The 20636-nt window shown below is 41.0% G+C and overlaps 1 protein-coding gene across 3 annotated transcripts in view; it reads left to right on the plus strand.

Moving 5' to 3' along the window:
• Positions 1–1893: 1893 nt before the first annotated feature.
• Positions 1894–20636, plus strand: part of HOMER1 (homer scaffold protein 1) — a 125713-nt gene continuing 106970 nt past the window's right edge. Inside the window, exons 1-2 of one of the 3 annotated variants that reach the window (XM_032628310.1) lie at positions 1894–2479; positions 3383–3702. In XM_032628310.1, coding sequence (XP_032484201.1) covers positions 3698–3702 — 5 coding nt within the window. In that variant the 5' untranslated portion in view covers positions 1894–2479; positions 3383–3697. Of the gene's footprint in view, positions 2480–2500; positions 3703–20440; positions 20493–20636 lie in introns of those variants that run through there. The other 2 variants (XM_032628311.1, XM_032628312.1) reach the window with 2 other exon arrangements.

Genomic DNA, 20636 nt, shown 5'->3' on the forward strand with positions numbered 1-20636 from the left:
TGGCAAGAGCACAAAAGAGAGAAAAGTGATTTAGTTTAGATAGGAAATGCCTTGTAGAGAAATTTGAGTAGAGTAATAATTTGTATTTTAATTTGCAAGGGCCAAGAGTTGACTTTATTTGAAGAATGATAGCTCTATTGCTTTAATATTTTATACACACTTAAGAAGCTCTATTTGTCTGATACATAAATTAGTACAATTTTTATTAATATGATATATATATATATTAGACAAATTGGCAAGCAGGGGTTTGCTTTTTATCAACTTTTGTTATAACCTTAATAAAAACTAGTTTCAATATTTCAAACTATAAGCAAGATCATGATTTTATAATGTGAAGATAACAGAAAGCCTGATTTAGTTGCAACTTGGTCCTAATTCTTTTGGCTGGTGTTCTTTAGTCCTGGGCTCCTAACTTGATCAAGAAAGTGTAAATGCAGAAAGAAGTAAAAACCAATGTTCCTTAATTAGGAATCATGTGAGTAGTTTAATATTCAAAACATTAAAAATACATATGATATAAATTCCGTAGGGTTTTAGCTCCTTTTATTTAAACTGCACTGATATCCATTTACAGCTCTCCTAACAATCACTGAATAGGTTGGCAATCCTATGTCCTGAATTTCCCAGGTCACTTCAGATTCCAAATATTTTGTCTATTGTTAAATGATGTGTTTGGATTTTGGTTTGGAAAACATGGTCACTGAGCTTATAGACTAACTCTGAAATAGCAATAGCCTTTGGCATTTTGTAGTAGCTCTGTTTTGGGGCCATGGTTATCATGTTAAATCAGATCAAATCAAAGTTCATTATTTGAGTTGACCTAATAATAAACTATGAAATAACGGAGACATTTAAAAAACTTTGTAGTAATTTGGAATTTGAAGAGCATTCATAGCATGATTTATTATAGACACAAACACACACACAGCTAGTAAACCTATAGATAGATGGCTCCTCATCGTTGCCATATAGGAAATGAAAAACAGCATACTTAAGAGGTATTGTGTTATACGTTATACGGTCAAAACTAAGGAAGACAAAATTAGTCTAACTGTGCTTGTATTAATACTTAAATAAAAAGGATTTGGTAGTCTTTCTTATTTTCAATTTCCATAGACTGAAACTCATATTCTTGATAAACCAGAACTGAGAGGGTACACTGGGATTTGCTATGTGTTGTACATGACGATAATTATAAGGGAACAAAGTCAAGATTGACTCATTATCCTATGCCAAAACATTGCTGTTTTGCAAATGAAAACGTTTAGATCATTTGATGCCTCCCACCCCATTATTATACTTCATATCATTAAGATAGTGTTCATGGCTCTGCTCTTTATTCTTTAGTGATTTAGGTAGCCACTAAGAAGGAAAAAAAGTTTTAAAGACTACTAAGTCCAGAATGGCATTTAATAACTCTTTCGAAAATTAAGGTGCTTTTCCCCAAGTCTTGCTAGAAACATATCTACCACTGTGCTCAGTCTCTCCTCCCACATTTCCGTGCTAGTGGGGACTTGAGAAACCCGGGAAAGCTGCTGTAACAGGGGTGGGAGTGGGAGATAGGCTATCACCCGCTTGACACTTCGGCACTGTTGCTATGAATGATTCACTTGTGTTTGGCACATTTGTTGCAAGGAAATCTCCTCCTCCCGCCGCTCCTCTCGGCTGTCTCCTGCGCTTTGGCCTTTAAGGAGAAGCGAAAGCAGGTGGGCACAGAGGAGCTCGCCGAGTCCTCCTCCCCCTGCTCCTTCCCTAATTTAGCAGTACTTCCGGCCGCGTGACATCATCCCCCGCACCCCGGTGACGTGAACGGCGGGTGACGTGTGTGCGGAGAGGAGCGCGCTGACGTTGCTATTTAAAGGTCCTCCTGCGGGGAGGATGGAGACTCAGCGAGAGCACCCGGTGTGGAGCGCGGAGGAGGCTGTAGCGGCAGGGAGCGGGGCCAGGAGCCAGCAGAGGAGCAGAGCGCACGGCCCGCGCGCCGCCGACCACTAGGGGAGGGGGGAAAGGAAGGACGGACCGCCGGACCTGCCGCCCGGCCTAGCTCCCCACGAGGGCCGGCTCGGCCCGTGACCACCAGCGTCCCCGCCGCCCTCGCAGCTGCCGCCTCCTCCCGCTACCCTCAGGGCCCCGGCGGGCCCTCGGGACGGGTCAGCGCCCCAGTCCCTGGTGCCCTGCCGCGTCTCCGCGGCCGCGGCCGCCCCCTCCCGCGAGCAGGGGGAGGGACCGCACTGCTCCCGATTCTCCCCGCCCCCTCCCCCGCCCCTCGCAGCCAGCTCCGCTGCCGCGCTCGCCTCTTGCGGGCGGCGCTGACCTGGGAAGCGGCGCCCTCCGCTCTGTGAGCGGCCGGTGGAGGCGGAGGCAGCGGCGGGCTTCGGGCCGCCCGGCCAGCGCTGCTCCGCCGAGCAGGAGCTGGAGGCCGGCGAAGGCGGGCGGTGATGGAAGTGTGAGAAGGCGGCGACGGGGCCCGAGAACTGTGAGGCGGCGTGTGGCGGCGGCGCGTGGCGGCGGCGCGTGGCGGCGGCGCGGAGCGGGAGAGGCGAGGAGCAGGGGTGGGGGCGCTGGAGCAGCGGCTGTTCTGCGGCTTCGAGCCCCTTTCCCCTGGTCCCGACGCGGGATTAGCCGCCCGCCTCGGCTCGGGCGGGCTCCCGTCGACCCTTCAGCCCCATCCTTCGCCGCTGCTCGGCCCGTCCCGGAGCTGGGGGCAGGGTGCCGGGGGGCAGCGTGGGGCTTGGCTCTCTGATTCATTCATTCTCCGCCGCCGGAGCCTCGAACTTGCGGTGCTCCGAAGAGCGGAGGGAAGAGCGGCAGCAGCGAATGAAGGGCCGGGCGCGAGCCGGGCTCCATTGTGCTCGGCGGCGGGGGGCGGGCAGGGGCTGAGGGAGGTGGGATCCGGCCCCCTCCCTCTGCTCCCCGGCGTGCGCTGCGCCCCCAGCCTGCTGCCAGCCTGGAAATGGCTCCGTGTGTTCTCCTCGGGAGAATGAATCGATCCTGCCCAGCCTTCTCTTCCTCCTCCCCGCCTCCTCTCTGCTCCCAGTCTTAGGAGGGGGGGAAAAATTTAAAAGACAGATTCCAATGTGGAGTGCCGTGCACGTCGCGAGCCGCTGGGTTTGCACTTGGAAGAGATTTTTCTACATAGCTTTTTCTAATGTGAGCGCAGGGAAGCAGTGGCATTACTGCGCTTAGGATTTTTATTTTCTCGTAGGGATCTCTCAAGTGCACGTCGCATTGGGTTGCACGCTCCACCCCCAGGGACCTGGTGTGGTGGAGAAATTTGAACCCGCAGCCTTAGTAGCACCGAAAAGGCCGAGTTACCTGGGCTCTCCCTGAGTGTGGAGGAGGACAGGAGAGATATGACCACTGAACTCATTTTTTATAGGACTCCGTGAAGCTGGATTCTGCATTTCCCGATTCATAGACTCATTTTGTGGAATAGAGTTGACCGCCGTCTCCTCCGCGCAGCATTTTAACTCTAATAAGCAAATGCCACCTCTGTTTGAACATTTTGGTATTTCCCAGAGAGAAATCATTTTACCTAAGGGAACTAACTGAATTTTCAGCATCACTGAAATACCTCCACAAAAGGATCTCGGGGGGTGGAAAAGCAACTGCGAAATAACGGACGGAGAAATTCCTTTGGAGTTATTCCGTAGCATAAGAGCAGAAACTTCCGAGCAAGTTTTCACTGGGCAAAATGGGGTAAGGATTTTGTGCTTAACCCCGCTTCGAGTCTGTTTATGTATGTGTGTTACTGAGCGGTGGTGGTGAATTGTCTGTGTTTTATGTTTTCAAACAAATTTGCCACCTTGCTAAGCTGGTCGTACTTTAAAAATATAGGTGTATTAACCTTTTAAGAAGTTATTTTTGTGGAGTAACACCGGAGGCCGTAATTAAGGAACATACCTCTATTATTGTAACCAGAATGTAGCTTTATTAGTGGTATTTAAGTAGACCACACGTACTGCCCTTTCCTGGTCGAAGTGCCGCAGCAGTTTATAATCAAAGTCGTGTTCTCTTAGGTTTTGTTGCTGGTATCTTTCAAAAAGAAGTCCTGCGTTCTCTCAGTACTTAGAGAATAATCAGGTGCACAAAGGACAATTGTTAAGTAATGAGTGGTTAGACTACAGTCCTTGAAAATGATCCAGTGTAAATTGTCCTCACTGTGCCCTCCTTTTTGCCCTTGCATAGCCGAAGCTAAAATCTATAGAATTGCTCTATTGGGGCATTTAAAACGAAAATCTGAAAGTCTTAGGAGGAGTCCACAGTGCCTTGCATTTAAAGATCAGAGCCTGAATAGGAAACAGCTTTTTGTTAAAGGAACTTGTTCACTTTCTCTGTTTTTTTTTTTGCTTTTATGATCAAGTCTCCAGTTTGTGTTAACAATGTCAGATGTATACCTTCTTTCAGATCCAAAGTCAACCAAGAGTGCCATTTTCCTACGTTTTGTTAACTTTTCACACAGTAACTCGATAAAGTGCTAGTGACTCTTCCTAATTTAAACCAGACTTCCATAATATATTAATGGAGTAATGATCTAGTTTCATTGACAGATTTTCAATGATTTTTTTGTCAAAGAGGAACTTCTAGAATTTTCTCTTTCTCTTTCGTAGTTGAATAAACACATCTAAAGTGTAGTTAAGGGACAGAGATTGAAAGGACAGACACTGAAATTCGTTGTGACGGTTTAGGGGTGTGCACACCTAAACTTTCATTCTTAAAACGTTCAGAGGAAAGTTCTTACTAGTACTACCCTTTTTTGTTGGAATTAGAACTTGAAGTTCATAAACTTAAGTTTGAAGATGTAGAACGTACGTTGTAGGAGTCCATCAGGAATTGATGAGAAAGAGTGATACTTGTTTTTAAAACTTAAATGACAAAGTGATGAGAATATATATAACTTGCATGATTTGGGATACTGCTAACAGCAATTAAAATACCTCATTCTATTTCTAGTGCTGCTATTAGTAGCTTGGTGATCTGAGGCAAATTGCTTGACCTTTGTGGACTCTTGTTTTTTTAATCTGTAAAATGAAGGTCTTAGGTGAGTTTTAAAATTTTTTCCAGCCTGTAAAAGTGAATTATTTCTTTTTCTCCTGCAGTTTTCATAATTGCTGTTGGTTTCTTGAAGTAAATCTCTCAGATGGAGAGATTTTCTCTAAGCAGTTTTTAAGCATGTAAGCTGGAAAATAATGGCATTTGAAAAATGTTTTGGATGAATTGTACCAATTTTAATGAGAGAAAATACTGACAAATACTACTATTCAAAATCTTTGAAATATGGCTTCCCTTGAGAGTCCGCAGCTCTTCTGTTTAAAATGTGTCAGAGAAGAAAAATCAAGTGGCAGTTTTTCATGTTGAAGGCTGCATTCTCTCTAAGCTGTGGAGTGGTAGCATCATGAAAGAAAATTAATGGTTTTCCACAACATTTAAGCTGCATGAATGTCCATGGTTTTACCAAGGGAAGCTTGAGATGAACTTAATACGAAGGGGATTGGTCTTTAAGACATGAAAATAAGCCCCTGCACATAGCCCAGATTTTAGATACTTCAGTGTAATTAAATGTGTTTATAAACTAATTTATTAGTCCTTAATAAAGTCTTAAAGGTGGACTGGAGAGGCAAAGGAGTGAATGTTTATGGCATAATTTTTCTGCAAGTCTGCATTTGGGGCTGCGACTCTCAGTAATAGTGACTTGTTTCATCTAAGTTGTCAAGAGAAGGCATTTGTGGAAGTTTCCACACTTAGTAGGTGTTTGTACCTAATAAATGTTTGTGGAATAAGCACAGCCTCCTTGCACCTACTTAAAACAAAAGGGAACAGAGCTTTAAATGGCCTTTAAAGTTTTACCTAGGCAATCCTAAATTACCTTACTCTGACAGGTATCTGTATCTAAAATTTAATATTGTGGGTGGAGAGTTTCATGTTTTATGAATATATTTTTGACTAATGTTAGGTTATAATAAAAATTTATCTCTGCCTTAGTTTTGGATATAATTGCAAGTCTAGGGGCAAAATCAAAACAAAAGAATGATTTTGAAAGAAAGTGAGTGATTAGTTCAGGCCAAAAACAAATCTAAGGCTCCTGTGATAGTAGTTTATGAACTATGGTGGAAATGAAAAAGAACAGCTGAAACTGACAGTTGGCAGAATCTGTCAAAGTATCCTGGATGCTGCCTGAGCTGTTTTTAATTACAGTGAAGGTGGTTGAAGTATTGGTTTGTGAAACAGGTGTATCAGAACCCCTAAAAATGAGAGCAGGTATGTGAGGTAAAGTCTAGGAAAACTTCCGGGCCCCAGCGAGGAGCCCTTGTTAGGTATGACCCCCCCAGCCCTCCAAGTAGTATCTCCTAAGGAGAGCAGTGAGTCAGGAGCTATTTTGGAATGATTAGAGTAGACAACAGAAATCACATAACTTCAGTGAGGTATTTCATGCTACCTTTTTTTTTTTTTATGCTACCTTTTGTTTTACTTAGCTCATATTGGCAACTTAGTGATCTCAACAAGGGAATATTCCCTCCCCCCTGTTATTAAGAGTGAGTTATTTTTAAAATGTGACTTTCCCTGCAAATGAGGTTGATAACGCTGTTTGTGATTTATCTCACCTGCCTGTGGGCGCCTCTGGAAACCCTCTTCTCCGCCTTTCCTCAGATAACTTCCTGAAGCGTGGAAGTGAGTGCTGCCTCATTGCAACCTGAACCAAGTCGCTTCTTTGCTGGGAGAGGAAGCTGACACCTCTTTCTGCCCCATGCTACTGGGTGCTGCTCTCCGGGGACTTTAGCTAAAATGTAGAAATCTTGATCCAGCATGCACTGCAATCTGTATGGGCTTTGTTGCAAAGGCAACCACTTAATCACTTCTAACATCAGGAAAGTTAGATGAAAGTCTGTTCCTTTTACCAGGTTTGAACCCCTATCATGTGGCATGTACAGCAGCTCAGTACTGCTGATACAGAGACCAGTAACATGTGCTTCTTCCCTTAGGGAGTTTATAGCTTAGAAGTTGATCTAGGATAATTACCTGAATGGAATTCATGGCAGTTAAGGGACTGACAAAAGTGTCTTTATACTTAGTTGTAAACTCAGTTTAGTTTTAAGTGATTAAATGTCTCAGATGAAAAGGTAGTTAAAATCTCAGAAGGTCCAACATCACTACTTGCAGTGTGTTTGTTTGTTTTTCCAGACCTATGGTGTTTAGTTGAAATATTTATTTTTAGTTACTCCATTGCTTTGTTTTGTTATTTTAAGATTAATCCAACTCACTGGATAGAAGAGTAGGGAAAATGAGTTCCAAATATTTAAGTGTTTCCTGATATAATTTTTAAATGACTGAATATAAGGCATTTTAAGTAGCTTTATTTCTCAGTTAGGATCTGTTTAGTTGAGTGAAATGTGCAGTTTCTTGTTTGTGTTGCATATTTGTAATGACCCATGGCTTATAAAGTGACCCTATAGTTTACGAGATTCATTATGTATATATGACAATATAATGTTTCATGCTTATTAAGTATCTTCATTTCGAAAGAATCTCCATGTGATAAGCAGCATTTATATACATCACAGGAATTGAGATAAAATTTTCCAATCTTATTGAATGGGCATTGCAAGAGTAAGTAAAACTTTTTAAAGGCTAATCATTCAGTGGTCTTTAACATGTGTAATCATATAGAACTGAATCTTTTAGGTTAAAAAGTCTTAATTTTCACAACATATCTCTGTATACTATAAAATTAGGACATCCATTATCACACTGTTAAAAGAGACAGATTTATCAGTGAACTTGTGCTCTTAATTGCAGTTTGATTTTCCTTTCTTCATCCATCATAAGTCTAACACATTGGTTATTTCTGTGCTCCCTAATAAAATATCTGATTTGAAAAAAAGATGAAATTGATGAGAATCAGTGCTGCTTGTTTTAAGCAACATTTTTTAGGGAAGCAGTTGAAATTAATCACATGTATATGTTACCTTTTTTTGTGCTTTGTCATTACCCTCCACTTGTATTTTATTTATTTCTCAGCTTGTTTTTAAAAGTTTTAAAAAATCTCATTTCTCTGGTAGGTATAATTTAGAATTACTTTTACAGGTACAAAACTAAATTACTTGTTTTTTTTTGGCTGCGTTGGGTCTTTGTTGCTGCTTGCCAGCTTTCTCGGCGAGCAGGGGCTACTCTTCACTGCAGTGTGTGGGCTTCTCATCGCGGTGGCTTCTCTTGTCACAGAGCACGGGCTCCAGGCGTGCGAGCCTCAGCAGTTGCGTCTCACGGGCTCAGTAGTTGTGGTGCACGGGCTTAGTTGCTCCGTGGCACGTGTGATCTTCCTGGACCAGGGATCGACCCCATGTCCTGGCAGGCAGATTCCCAACCACTGAGCCACCAGGGAAGTCCCTAAATTACTTTTTAGTGACCTTGCAAAAGAAAAGAAACAAACTATTCTTTCTCATGAGGTTTCTACCCCCCACACACAATGATTAATTGTGAACCCAGTATGGCTCTTGTGTAGCTAAAAGAATTTTAAATATGTAAAACAAACATTTGACTTAGTTAAGATCTGAATTTCATTTACACATAATTATCTTTTTTAAGATAGGCTACTGGAAGAAGGCAAAGCATCATTGTTTTCTTTTTTGTATCAGAAAATAAAATTATAAAATCCGAAAAATTAGCAGTCTAGCCAATACTTTCTCTTCATAGTACAGTTTACCTTTGCACTTTCTCTAGCTTTTGAAAAATCACTTTAATCTTTTTTTTTCACTTTAATCTTTTAACACCTAATATTAGCTTTTTAAAAATTGCTTTGCTTTATGGACATTTTCTTTTAATGTTCTTCCCTAAAACATGAAGCATTTCCGTGTTATCTTTGAAAAGAGTCGGCACCAGTTCCTTAAGGCAGAGCAGTTTTAAGAATTGAGGACTTTTTGTGAAATTACCAAACAAGAGTTAGACAGAAATTAAACACAAACAAAAAAGTGTACTGAGGGATCACAGATACCAAACAGCTTTTATTCCTTTATTAGGTTGTTTTAAGTCATGTTTATGATGTCATGTCTATGGGCACATCTGGATCCATGTGTCCACATGCCTCAGAGTCCAGAGGGCTGTGGAAGAGAGTGTTCTTGACCCCCGCCCCACCTATAGAAGGGCTTGCTCCTCATTTGTCCCTGTCTTTAGTAGGAGGGTGGAGATAGATAGCCACAGCTCTGGTATCTCCCTGAGTACCGTACAGTGTGTTTCCTAACCACCTAGGTCGTAGCAGAGCACACACATGCAGTGTAAGTTGAAAGAATCTGGGGAATTAGACCCCACTCTTAGTGTACAGAAAATGCCGATTGCTAGCAGTTGAGTATAAGTTGGATGTACCAATTATTTTTCTGATAAACTTTCTTGGTAAATTGTTGGATCCTGTAACCTTTACATTTAAGCATGCCTCAGTCTTAGTTAAGTAGTGTTGCCTTCCTTCTGTTTCATTTAAGAAGTTTAAGACGGTTATTTTGAATAAGGCTTTTCTGTGAGTTGGAATTTTCTGCCCTGCTTACTTTCAGTTTCCCCCATTAGGCTCTTAGTAATGGTCACTACGAAATTATCTTAAGTGGATTTGACTATTAAAGAGCTCAAAGTACTCATACTAGAAAATTTCTGTCCGTGTTCCTTCGTGGAAGGTAAGTCTGTACATGACTAAACTTAGGTAGGACAATTATTTTGAACCAACTGTAATACTTGAGTGTGCTTAGCTTATCCTTTTACGTTTCTGTGCTTTCTTTTTGCTTATCTTGTAAAACTGCTGTTTTCTGTCCTCTGTAGTTATGAATCTCTGTCATATGACTTTTAACATTAAAATTCATGTGCTTTGCTTAATCACCCTGCCAGCTCCCAAGATGTTTACAGAATGAGGATTCCACCTACTCTTGTGTACTCAGTTTTGCCAGGGATCTGTATACATTCAGCTGAATGGGAAGACTCACAAATCACCCTTCAACTCATCTTCCTTGAGGTTCTGTTGATTAAAAAAAAAGTTCTGGATCTTGCAGGCTGCCTTTTTTCCCTACTCAACTGAAAATATATAGGATTTTAGTTGTCTATTTTTATTGTTGCTTTCATTTACTATTTTTGTAATGCTAAATTGATATTTATTGCTATGCCTATGTTAATGTGAGGGTAATAAGACATTAATGGCAATATTGCTACTTAGTTTTACTTGGTAGCATATTAGTATATTTGGAGTAATTAGTATGTGATCTGTGGTAAACTGTAGGTTAGTCATACGGTACAAAGCTAGCCTGAAAAATATTTTCAAAGATGGTGCAGTGGTCGATTAAAAACCAGGATGCAAAACTGTATATTCTCAACTATATAAAATACATCTGTACATGCATAAAAAGATTTGAAGGAAATTCATTAAAGTGCTACCATGTTTATTTCTGGGACATACGATTGTGAAATTTTGTTGAGTCTTTCTGAATCTTTAAGTTTCTCTGTGATTAATATATTAAGTTTTAGAACTTCTCTTGGGTTTAAAGAGTGAAGGTCTTAAAAAATACTAATATCTACAGTACAGAATTATCAGGATCAGTCACTGTTCCTACATATACATAGATACTTATGTGTTTGTATCAATTTTAGCTTGTTTATCTCAAATTTTATTTTTCTTTTCAAAATTGGCTAAAGTAATTACACCAATGATAGCAAAAATGGTTTCTTGTTTAAGTGTAAGGAGTAGTTCAGAATGTTAGTACTAATCCCCACTTTTTTTGGAGCCAGAGCTCAAAAGGAAAATGTGACTAGGGGAGGTCATGCAGGGGCAGAACATGTGCTAGATCTCCAGCTCCTTGGGGTTCCTACCATTAGCTCAGGGGATCCTAAATGGATGCTCACATATACAGAGACTGATTTATAGGGGGGTTTCTAACCCCTCATAGTTCAAAAAAAAAATCTAATTTAATGTAAGCTTAGTGTCTTGATAGTGAGTTTTAACTAAATGGATGTTGTTTTCCTTTTAGATGGTACTGAAAGAAAGTGCATTCTAATTTTAGCGTAATCACTGTCTGCTCAGTGCATTATATTTTAAATACATTGAAGTCTTTCTCATAAATGAATTGAAATGTTATTACATATGTTTCGTATAGTTTCCAAAGTTGATTCTACAGTGTAAATTCCATCAGTCAAAGCCCTGTTAGCTGCTCTTGTAGTTAATGGACACATGAGCCTCAAGAATATGTGAGGAAGCAGGGTCTACTTCTCTGAAGACTTCAGACCAGAAAAAGAATGCTTAAGATGTTATCTTGAAACACATTTCCTAGAGCTTAATGTTGGACCATGAGACCCACAAGTGAAGGATCACTTGTGGCATACAGTACAATTTCTGAATCATCATGCAACAGCTGTAAGTTGTTCGATTCCCTAGAATTCGTAAGAGACAGCTGGGCCTTATTGTATCCAGATTTAAAATTGTTATTCTTTCTGAATCTTTTCCCCCAGAGGTCCCAAACTCTAATGCTGTCATTGGCTGGGCAGAAAAATGTGTGAATAGATAAGGTAGAAGGCAGTAAGGATTGGTGGGGACTGTGGGAAAGTGAAGAGAGCATGTCCTGCCTGAAGGCATTTGTAGCCAGTGTTCTAAAAACCCTCTGGTGAAAGAAATACACCTGAAGCCTAGTCTCTTATTTATTTGGCACTTTTTGAGCTCCTACCATGTGTTAGTGACTGTGATACTTTGATCTAGGTTGGATACAGTAGGTTTGGAAATGCTTTAACTCTTGACTCAAGAAGGAAGACCAGAGCATAGCAGGGTAGCGGCAGAAATTCACACTAGATTAGTGGTTCTCAAATTTGAATTTGCATCAGAATCACCTAGAGGGCTTGTTAAAAACACAGATTGCTGGACTTCAACCCACGTTTTTGATTCAGTAGGTCTGGGAGTGAGGCCCACGAATTTGCTGTTCCAATGACTTCTCAGGTGATGTTGATGTTGGTCCAAGGACCTTACTTAGAGAGTCACGGCGTTTGAAAAACGAAGCTTACGTATGAGAAACTTCTGTCCATTCAGAAGCCTCGATGATTCTTGAAGCTTTCTTTTCTCTGCTTGCAAATTGAAAAACGTTATAAATTTGAACTAAAGGGGGAAACCCTGATTGAACCTTTTATCTACTGTTTATAAGCTAAAAGATCCAGGACAACTTGAAACTGATCTCTATCTCTTTAAACCTGATTACCTACAGCAGTACTTACCAGTTAACGCCCCTTTCTTCAGAGTGACTTCTGCTTTCTGGCATTTCGGAATGTATTATTTCTAAACTACCTGACACTGCTTTGACTTCTGAAGGTTTTTTCGTGATTTTTTAAAAATTTATTTTTATTTTTGGCTGCGTTGGGTCTTCGTTGCTGCATGCGGGCTTTCTCTAGTTGCGGCAAGCGGGGGCTACTCTTCACTGCAGTGTGCAGGCTTCTCCTGTCGCGGAGCACGGGCTCTAGGCGCGCGGGCTCAGTAGTTGTGGCTTGCAGGTTCTGGAGCACAGGCTCAGTAGTTGTGGCACACGGGCTTAGTTGCTCCGCGGCATGTGGGATCTTCCTGAACCAGGGTTCGAACCCGTGTCCCCTGCACTGGCAGGCGGATTCTTAACCACTGTGCCACCAGGGAAGTCTGACTCCTGAAGTTTTTATGCTTTTGGAGGAAGTATGATTTCCTTCTAAGTTGTTTATCCTATTTAGCTATCCTTAAGTTTGTCCACATGCTATCGTATTAGTTTTCTGTTGCTGTATGACAAATCACCATAATTTTAGTGGCTTTAAAACAACACCCATGGGCTTCCCTGGTGGCGCAGTGGTTGAGAGTCCGCCTGCCGATGCAGGGGACACGGGTTCGTGCCCCGATCCGGGAAGATCCCACATGCCGCGGAGCGGCTGGGCCCGTGAGCCATGGCCGCTGAGCCTGCGCGTCCGGAGCCTGTGCTCCGCAACGGGAGAGGCCACAACAGTGAGAGGCCCGCGTACCGCAAAAAAAAAAAAAAAAAAACAACACCCATTTATCTCAGTTTCTGTGAGTCACGAATCCAGGCACGTTAACGGGGTCTTCTGCTCAGGGTCTCACAAGGCAGCAGCAGTCAAGGTGGCAGCTCGAACTAGAGTCTTATCTGTGGATCAGCATCTCCTTCAAAGCTCATGTGGTTGTTGGCTGAATTCATTTCCTTGCAGCTAAAGAACTCAAAGTGGCTGTGACTTCAAGGCAGCCAGGAGGAGCCCCTCTCTGGTGCTTCATCTTGTTCTAAAGGACTCGCCTAAATAAGTCAGGCCCACCCAGGGTACCCTCCCTTTTGATTAGTTGAAAGTCAACTGATTAGTGACCTAATTACCTGTGTGACATCCCATCATATTCAAGCCTTCTACCCATACTGAAGGTGAGAGTTTTATGCAGAAAATGCCCACCAGGGGGCAGTAATCTAGGGGCCATCTTAGAATTCTGCCTGCTGCACCACATCAAATACCTATGGGTATTTTCCAAATGCTCAACTATCAGTATGTCCATTCCATTTATTTTTGTTTTTTTTTTTAACTTTTAAAAATCTGTAGTCCTCTGCATTCCTGCTCCACTATGGACTGGTTACTCTTTAGTTGGATTATGTAGTCCTCATACTAGACTTTCCCTTAATTTTTTTGGGGGGTGGGTGGTGAGGCATCATATCTCCTGTTTCCTGGACACTGTTTTCTTCATTTATCCTTTTGTTTTACTGAATCTCCTTTTCCTGTAGTTACCTGAAAACGACTAGGTAGGAGATAACTTTTTTGAGACATATGTGAAAGTGCCCTCCCCCTCAATTGAGGCGAGATCTCTAGACAGGAAGTAATTTTCTCTTATTACTGTGAAGGCACTGATCTGTTGTCTTCTAGTTTCCAGTGTTCCTGTTGAAGCCTGCTTGTTTCTGATGCCTGTTCCTTCATGTGTTACTCTTACCCCACTTTGGAATGTTTTAGGATTTATTTTTTTTCTCTGCTGTTCAAAAATTTCACAATGATGTGGTGGCGCTTTTTGTTTGTATGTTTTTTTTGTTTTTTTTTAATTGCTCTTTTGGTCACTGCTGGACCATATCAGCCTGTCAACTTCCCTAAGTTTGGGAGATTTTCTTCTGTTTTTAAAAAATATCATTTCATACATTTTTTTCTCTTTCTGACCTATTAGTTGGATGGTAACCTTTTTGTCTTATCTACCAGTATTTTTCTTTTTATTCTGCCTTCTAAGGAAATTTCCTTGACTTCATCTTCTAATACTTTTATTGGATTTTTAATTTTCACATAATTTTAAATTTCCAGGTCTTCTTTCTCAATATGTCATTGATTTGAGAACACTTACAGTGTTTTGAAGTTTTGTTTTCTGTTCCCTAAATTTTCTTTTGTGTTCCTTTTTTGTTTAGTTTCTTCTTTCATGATGGAAACTTTCCTGGAATGTCTGGTAATCCTGAGCTGTGTGTAAGAGTAAGATACCAAAAAGCCGGTTAGAAGCTCTCTGTGACCCAGTGAGTCCTGTCACCGGAGGGCTTCACGTTAGGCATTTAGGTGGTGAACAGGCCATTTTCTTGGGTGATTTCCAGGTGTCAGTAAGTAGAGATCTGTTTTCTGAGATTGTAGGTCTTTTCTTTGAGACTGTTCACTCTAGAGAACAATCTTCCAATGTATATACCTCTTGGCATTCTGAGAGCAAGGTATATACCATGATATACCCAGGAGGCATATTACCTGCTGTAAACTGAAAAACATGAAGTGGAGGGTTTGCAGCCTTTCTCTTAATGCTTCATCCTTGTTTTCTGCTATTGGTAAAGGTAGTTGCTTGACTATGGAAGGTGGGAAGGGGGGAAGGGAGCTCTCATTGTTCTGTTACTTAAACTTTGGATCAACTCCCCAGTATCAGCCCCATACCTTACACCCTCTCCTGCAATTCCCTTTGCCTCTGAATTCTGGCCAGCAAGTTGTTCACTTTTTAGTTCCCTTTTTTGCAGGCACTATACAGTTTCCTTGGCTTTGCCAAGTCACGTACTATTCCTTCTTCCAAATTACTTCTTTCAAAATTGTATTAAAATTACACAGTGGAGTCACTTCTGTTCTTTGGTTTTATGGGTTTATACCTTCTTTTTCCCTTCACTTTCATTTTAGTGTAGTTTCAGAAACGGAAGATATATGTGTGCAGTTAATTTGCCATGTTTGAGCCGAATCACTGAGCCTTAGCTTTTGAATTTATATAAGGCGTCTTTCAGAATGTGTTGACACTGTTGATGGTTAATTGATTAGCATTTGGTGGATGATGAAGTGTTGACTTTCTAAAAATCTCTCTGACTTGACCGGTGACCGGAAAACTCAGTGCATGATGTAACCACATCGTAAAATTTAAAAGTTAAAGTTGATCATCAGCCCAGACCTCAGCAAAGCAGAGCACTTACTCTCTCAACTGTGTCAGGTAGCTAAGGTGTTGCTACAGTTTGTTCCTTAGCACTGTGCCTCTTGAGCACTTGTATAACAAACATTAAGCACTTTATTTGTGTTATGAGTCACGCTAGGCGCTGGCAATACAAAGATGAGTAGACAGTCATGTAAACAAGAAATTACATTACTGTGACTTAAGTGCTGTAACAGAGATGTATGTTGTATTTGCCAGCACAGAGTACGAAGTGCCCTCCTCTACCTGGGAAGGTCAGAGAAAGCTTCACATAGCCAGTTACGTTTGTTTGGAGCATTAAAGAACAAACAAGAGTTGATGAGGGCGGGGTGGGGGGGGGCAGTGAGGAGAGGGAAAATGTGTGAGGAGGTTGTTAGGGTATTTTGGGCAGGGGAGTGGCAAAGGTACAGCTTCAAAGGTGGCATATGCTAGTTAGAAAGTTTAAGGTAGTTTGGCATAACTCAGATATAATATAAAAGTAGATTTGCCTAGAAAGTTAGTCCAGGGATAGATGATGGCTGTGTCATGTCAGAGGATTGTACTTTCTGTAGATTAGTGGTCTCCACATGTTTTTGTGGCTCCCATATCAATGAAAGATGTTGGGCATATTCCTTCATATGTGTATATTTATAAGTTGCATGTCCTACTGTGTGTGTGTAAACACACATACATATATATTATAAAACATAAAAATAGAAATGAAAGAAGAGAAAATAACTTATTCCTGTACCCCACTTTAGAGGCCATTGCTTTACACAGTGGTGAGCAAAGGAACAATTTTAAGCTGGTAGAGTTAATACCATGCTTGTGTTTTAGATTAACTACTCAGGTTACAATATGGGATGAAGTTTTAGACTCGGAGGAGGGGTGTGTGTATATGAGAGAGAAATGAGTGGGGGTCTTGGACATCCTCAAGTTTAATTGTGTAATAGGTTAATGGCAGCAGCTTAGTCAAGAATAATGGCTTGAATTAAGGTAGAGTAGAACATGGGCTGAAGTCAAAAAGAGATTTAAGTAGTACTATCTATAGGCGTTGACAATGAACCCTGTTGATATAGAGGGGTAAGGAGATTGGCTTGGTCAGCCATTAGTTGAGATAGGGAACAAGGAGAAAAGCACGTTTGCAGTGAGGTGAGATGACGAATTGAGTAAAAATTGATGTATTTATGGCCAACTACGTGGGAATGTCTTATAGTTGGGTATCCAGGTCTGGTATTCAGGAAAAGAGAACTAGGCTGATGATAGAGTTTTGGGAATCATTAGAATATATAAGTAGTGGTTGAAACTTTGAATGTGGATGAGCTCATTCAGGATATTTATAGAAAAGGGCAGATCAGGCCTCTCTGGGGGAATAGTCATTTAAGGGGCAGCAAAGAAGCTGAGAGAGCTCTCAGGCTAGCACAGTGAGAGAACAGTGTCAAAAAGCCAAGAAAGGGAGTTTCCAGAATTGAGTAGCCAGGATCAAATGTAGCAAAAGCATCAAATGAGGCAAAAAATATCTATTAGGTTGGGTAAGTAGTGGTCCTTTAACGACCTTACCTTGAGAAGTTTGAGCAGCCTGGGATGAATCCAAATTGCCACCAGGTGATGGTGCTAATGAAGGATGAGGAAGCAGGGACCATAAGTGTAGACTTCTCCTTTAAGACTAAGCTTCTCTGAAATAGAGTGTAGCTTCAGCAAGCTCTAGAGTTCAAGAAGTTGTTGTGGTTTTGTTTTCAAAATGGGACTAAGCATTCATTTTAGGCCCTGAGAAAGGAGTCCATAGCTAGGGGTATTTAAAAATTAGAGTACAGAGGGATAATTACTGAGAAAGGAGATGGGAGAGAGTACAATCTGGAGCACAGGAGAAATAGTTAACCTTAAATAAGAGGCATATCTTCCTTGTAGACTGGAGTGATGTATGTATGGAAGGATATGATTGGGTTAAGTTTGTAGGTTAAAGGTCAGGAGACTGGGAGGGAGTTCCTTAGCTGGGGGACTCCATTTCCTCAATTCATTCCCTGATTCATGTAATAAACAAATATTTATTCTAAATGCCTGCTATGTGTCAGGCACTATTCTAAGTATATGAGCTACATCTGTGAACAAAGAGCCTTGCCTTCATGGGCATGTATTCTAGAAAATGATGAAAGACAAGGCCAGCTTCTGAGAGTGTAGAGCAGCGGTCCCCAACCTTTGTGGCACGGGGGACCGGTTTTGTGGAAGACAGTTTTTCCATGGGGTTGGGGGAGCAATATGGTTCGGGCAGTAATGCGAGCGCTGGGAAATGATGGGGCGCGACATGAAGCTTCGCTCACTCATCCACCACTCACCTCCTGCTGTGCGGCCCGGTTCCTAACAGGCCGCGGACCGTTACCATTCCACGGCCCGGGGGTTGCGGACCCCTGGTGTAGAGGATGAAGGTTGGTCAGAGCCTTGGGAAGAGAGGTGAAGAATGGGAGAGATTACTGACCATGAACAGTGAGGAACTTGGAGGGCCCACCTGAGGTTAAAGCACAGGTTTTGGTGCTCCTGTTGTGGAAACAGTCTAAATCCAGGTTGCTCCTGTACCTGAGAAGAGAACTGTGTCTTAGAAGGGCTTTCCTGGCCTCCATTCTGCCAAAAATGAAGCACGAAAGAGGTATGTCCAGTTTTGGTAGTGTTCTATTTAGAGTTATTTACATATGCCACTTTTCCCCACCCCAGTCCCCTTTTCCTTCTGTAGAGAACATTCTTATCTTAGGAAACCAACCTAATAAGTATTAAGTTTGCCAGAACGGCACCAGTTTCTTAACATTTAAAGCCTTTTCTGTGGGAAGCATCCTGGAACCTAGTCCTGTGGCATGTCCTGGAGCTCTCCTGAGTTCTGGGGCTCCATTTAATATTTATCTTCCCATCCCTCACTTGTGCCCTGTACACATGCCAAACACAACACACATGCACTCATGGGGAACCAGAGTGTAGAGGGGTCCTTTACTGAATTTTTTCTTCTGTCATACTGGGGAAAGTCACAGCGGTTAATTGATTGGCGTAAGCACTCGAACATTGCTCTGATGCCTATCGAGAACTCAGTATAGTATTACTATTTTGGAAGCAGTTTTGCAACTTTAACTTACCCTGTCTTTCTTACTCTTGATAAATGTAAATATTCTTAGTCTTCTTGGATGGGTGGGCTTTGTTTTCTTTCTAGTCATTCAAAATACCTGTACTCCTTGGCTAATTCTAGTTTCACTATCATGACAGCTTGGATAGCATTTTATTTTTTATGGGGACTTTCATGCTGGAGGAATGTGTCTTAACTAGCAAATTGAACAGCATTTTTCTTTTTTGTAGTAGTTAGAATCAGTTAAGAAACAGAGACTTTGAAGTGAAATAAATTTTACTTCAGCTTTTGTTCTATAAAGTTTAATTTCACCATCAAGCTCTAAATTGATGGGACTGGCACCATTTTTTAAAGTTTTTTTTTTTTTTTTTAATTTAACCTCGAGAGATGGATTTAGGCTGCAGAAGCTCTAGCTGTGATATAGAACAGCATAGCATAATACAGGCAGAGCAGTTTAGAAATCAAATGAGGTCTTTTGAACCAGCCAGTGGCTGCATTTAAATAATTGATCCTCTTAGCTCTGTGATCTTGGGCAGGTTACTTAAGTTTTGTATGTCTCAGTTGCCTCATCTGTAAAATGGGGATAGAATTATGAAGGTTAAAGGATCAAATATAAACAAGTTGTTAAAACATTGTGGCAATAGGAACTACTTAATAAATCACAGTTATTATAACTATAGTTTTTATACAGTTAAATTTCTGGTATTAAAACTAAGTTTTGTGTTTTTCTGACTTCTAAATAAAGAACATGAAAAAAATTTTTTAAGTTCTAGTATTACTGAAAGCCAAAGATAAGATTTTAGACTTTATCGCCTTCTAATAAAATACCCATTAATAAACCCCTTCCTCCTGTATTTTATATCCAAAGAACTTAAGCTGTTTAATGTTCTAATTTCATTGATTATCTTGGAATATCCTGATTTGGGGGGCCTTGATGGAACCATGAAAATATTAATTCTCAGTAAGGAAGTTGAGGTTTAAATATTATATGTGATAGGAATAATCACCTATTCTACTGTAATTAATTTTATAAGATGCACATACAACTGTTTTTATGAAAACTCTTTTGTATAGTTAAGCCATCTTGTTGGTCATCATTAATAGGTCTACAGAAGGTTATTTAAATATCTGATTAGGTCTTTCTTATTAGACATGTTCACCAATTACAAGAATCTTTAAAGTCAGATATTATTAAATTACTCAGATTAGAGTTTAATATAGGAAAAGGTAAGTAAAAAAACAAAAGAATAAAATATACTCATACTTATTACCTAAAAATATGTTTCTAAATTCTTATGATAGCATTAGTTTAGACCGTAAGTGTCATGAGGGCAGAAACTGCCTTGTCTATTAATTCAAGTAACAGATGTTTATTGAGCGTCCACCGTGCACCCAGCACTTTTTCAGGTGCTGGGAATATTGCAGGGAACATAATAGACAAAAATTCCAGTCCTCATGAGATCACATTTTAATGTAAATTGTATCTGCACTGCTTGGCACATGACAGGTGTTCAAGAATATGTTTCTCTACACCCTTTAGCTGCCCCAGAGGCTGAGTATAAAGGTGCAGATAGTCTCCTTCCCTAGCCAGTTACTGTTAGGGGCTACAAGTCAAGTTACGCTAGGGGGCTTCGTACGTCCCCTCCATGGGTCTGTCTGCAGAGGTCACGGGACCCTGGAGGATTTTAAGCAGCAGAGTGAAATTTCAGTTCACGTCAAAGTGTTGCATTTATGCAGTTGAAATACTTGTTTGACCCCAGAGGGCTTGTTTTTCCTCTTTTAGTAACTGAATGTTGGGTCTAACTTGAATATAAGTTAAAAATTAAAGTAGTATATTAACTTTTTCAAGTAGAGTTTTCATGTAGATGGAGGAAAGAACCTTAGAGATATTCTGCCTGTTTTTTGTTTTTTTTAATTAATGTTTTGTTTCCCTTTGTTTTCAGATGCAGAAATAACCTTATAAGTCGGTACCTGTGTTATTTTTGAGTGAAGCAGGTGAGGGCTTTGCCCAGAGTCCCAAAGTTAGATGGTGGTAGAGCCTAGCCCTCTATTGCTTGGCCTTGTGTTCTTTCTGAGTGGTGTACATACACCACTCACTACACCATCCATTAGTACAAGCCAACCTAAAAATCGGTTGTT

The sequence above is a fragment of the Phocoena sinus genome, chromosome 3, assembly GCF_008692025.1.
Source record: "Phocoena sinus isolate mPhoSin1 chromosome 3, mPhoSin1.pri, whole genome shotgun sequence".
NCBI classification, from domain to species: domain Eukaryota; kingdom Metazoa; phylum Chordata; class Mammalia; order Artiodactyla; family Phocoenidae; genus Phocoena; species Phocoena sinus.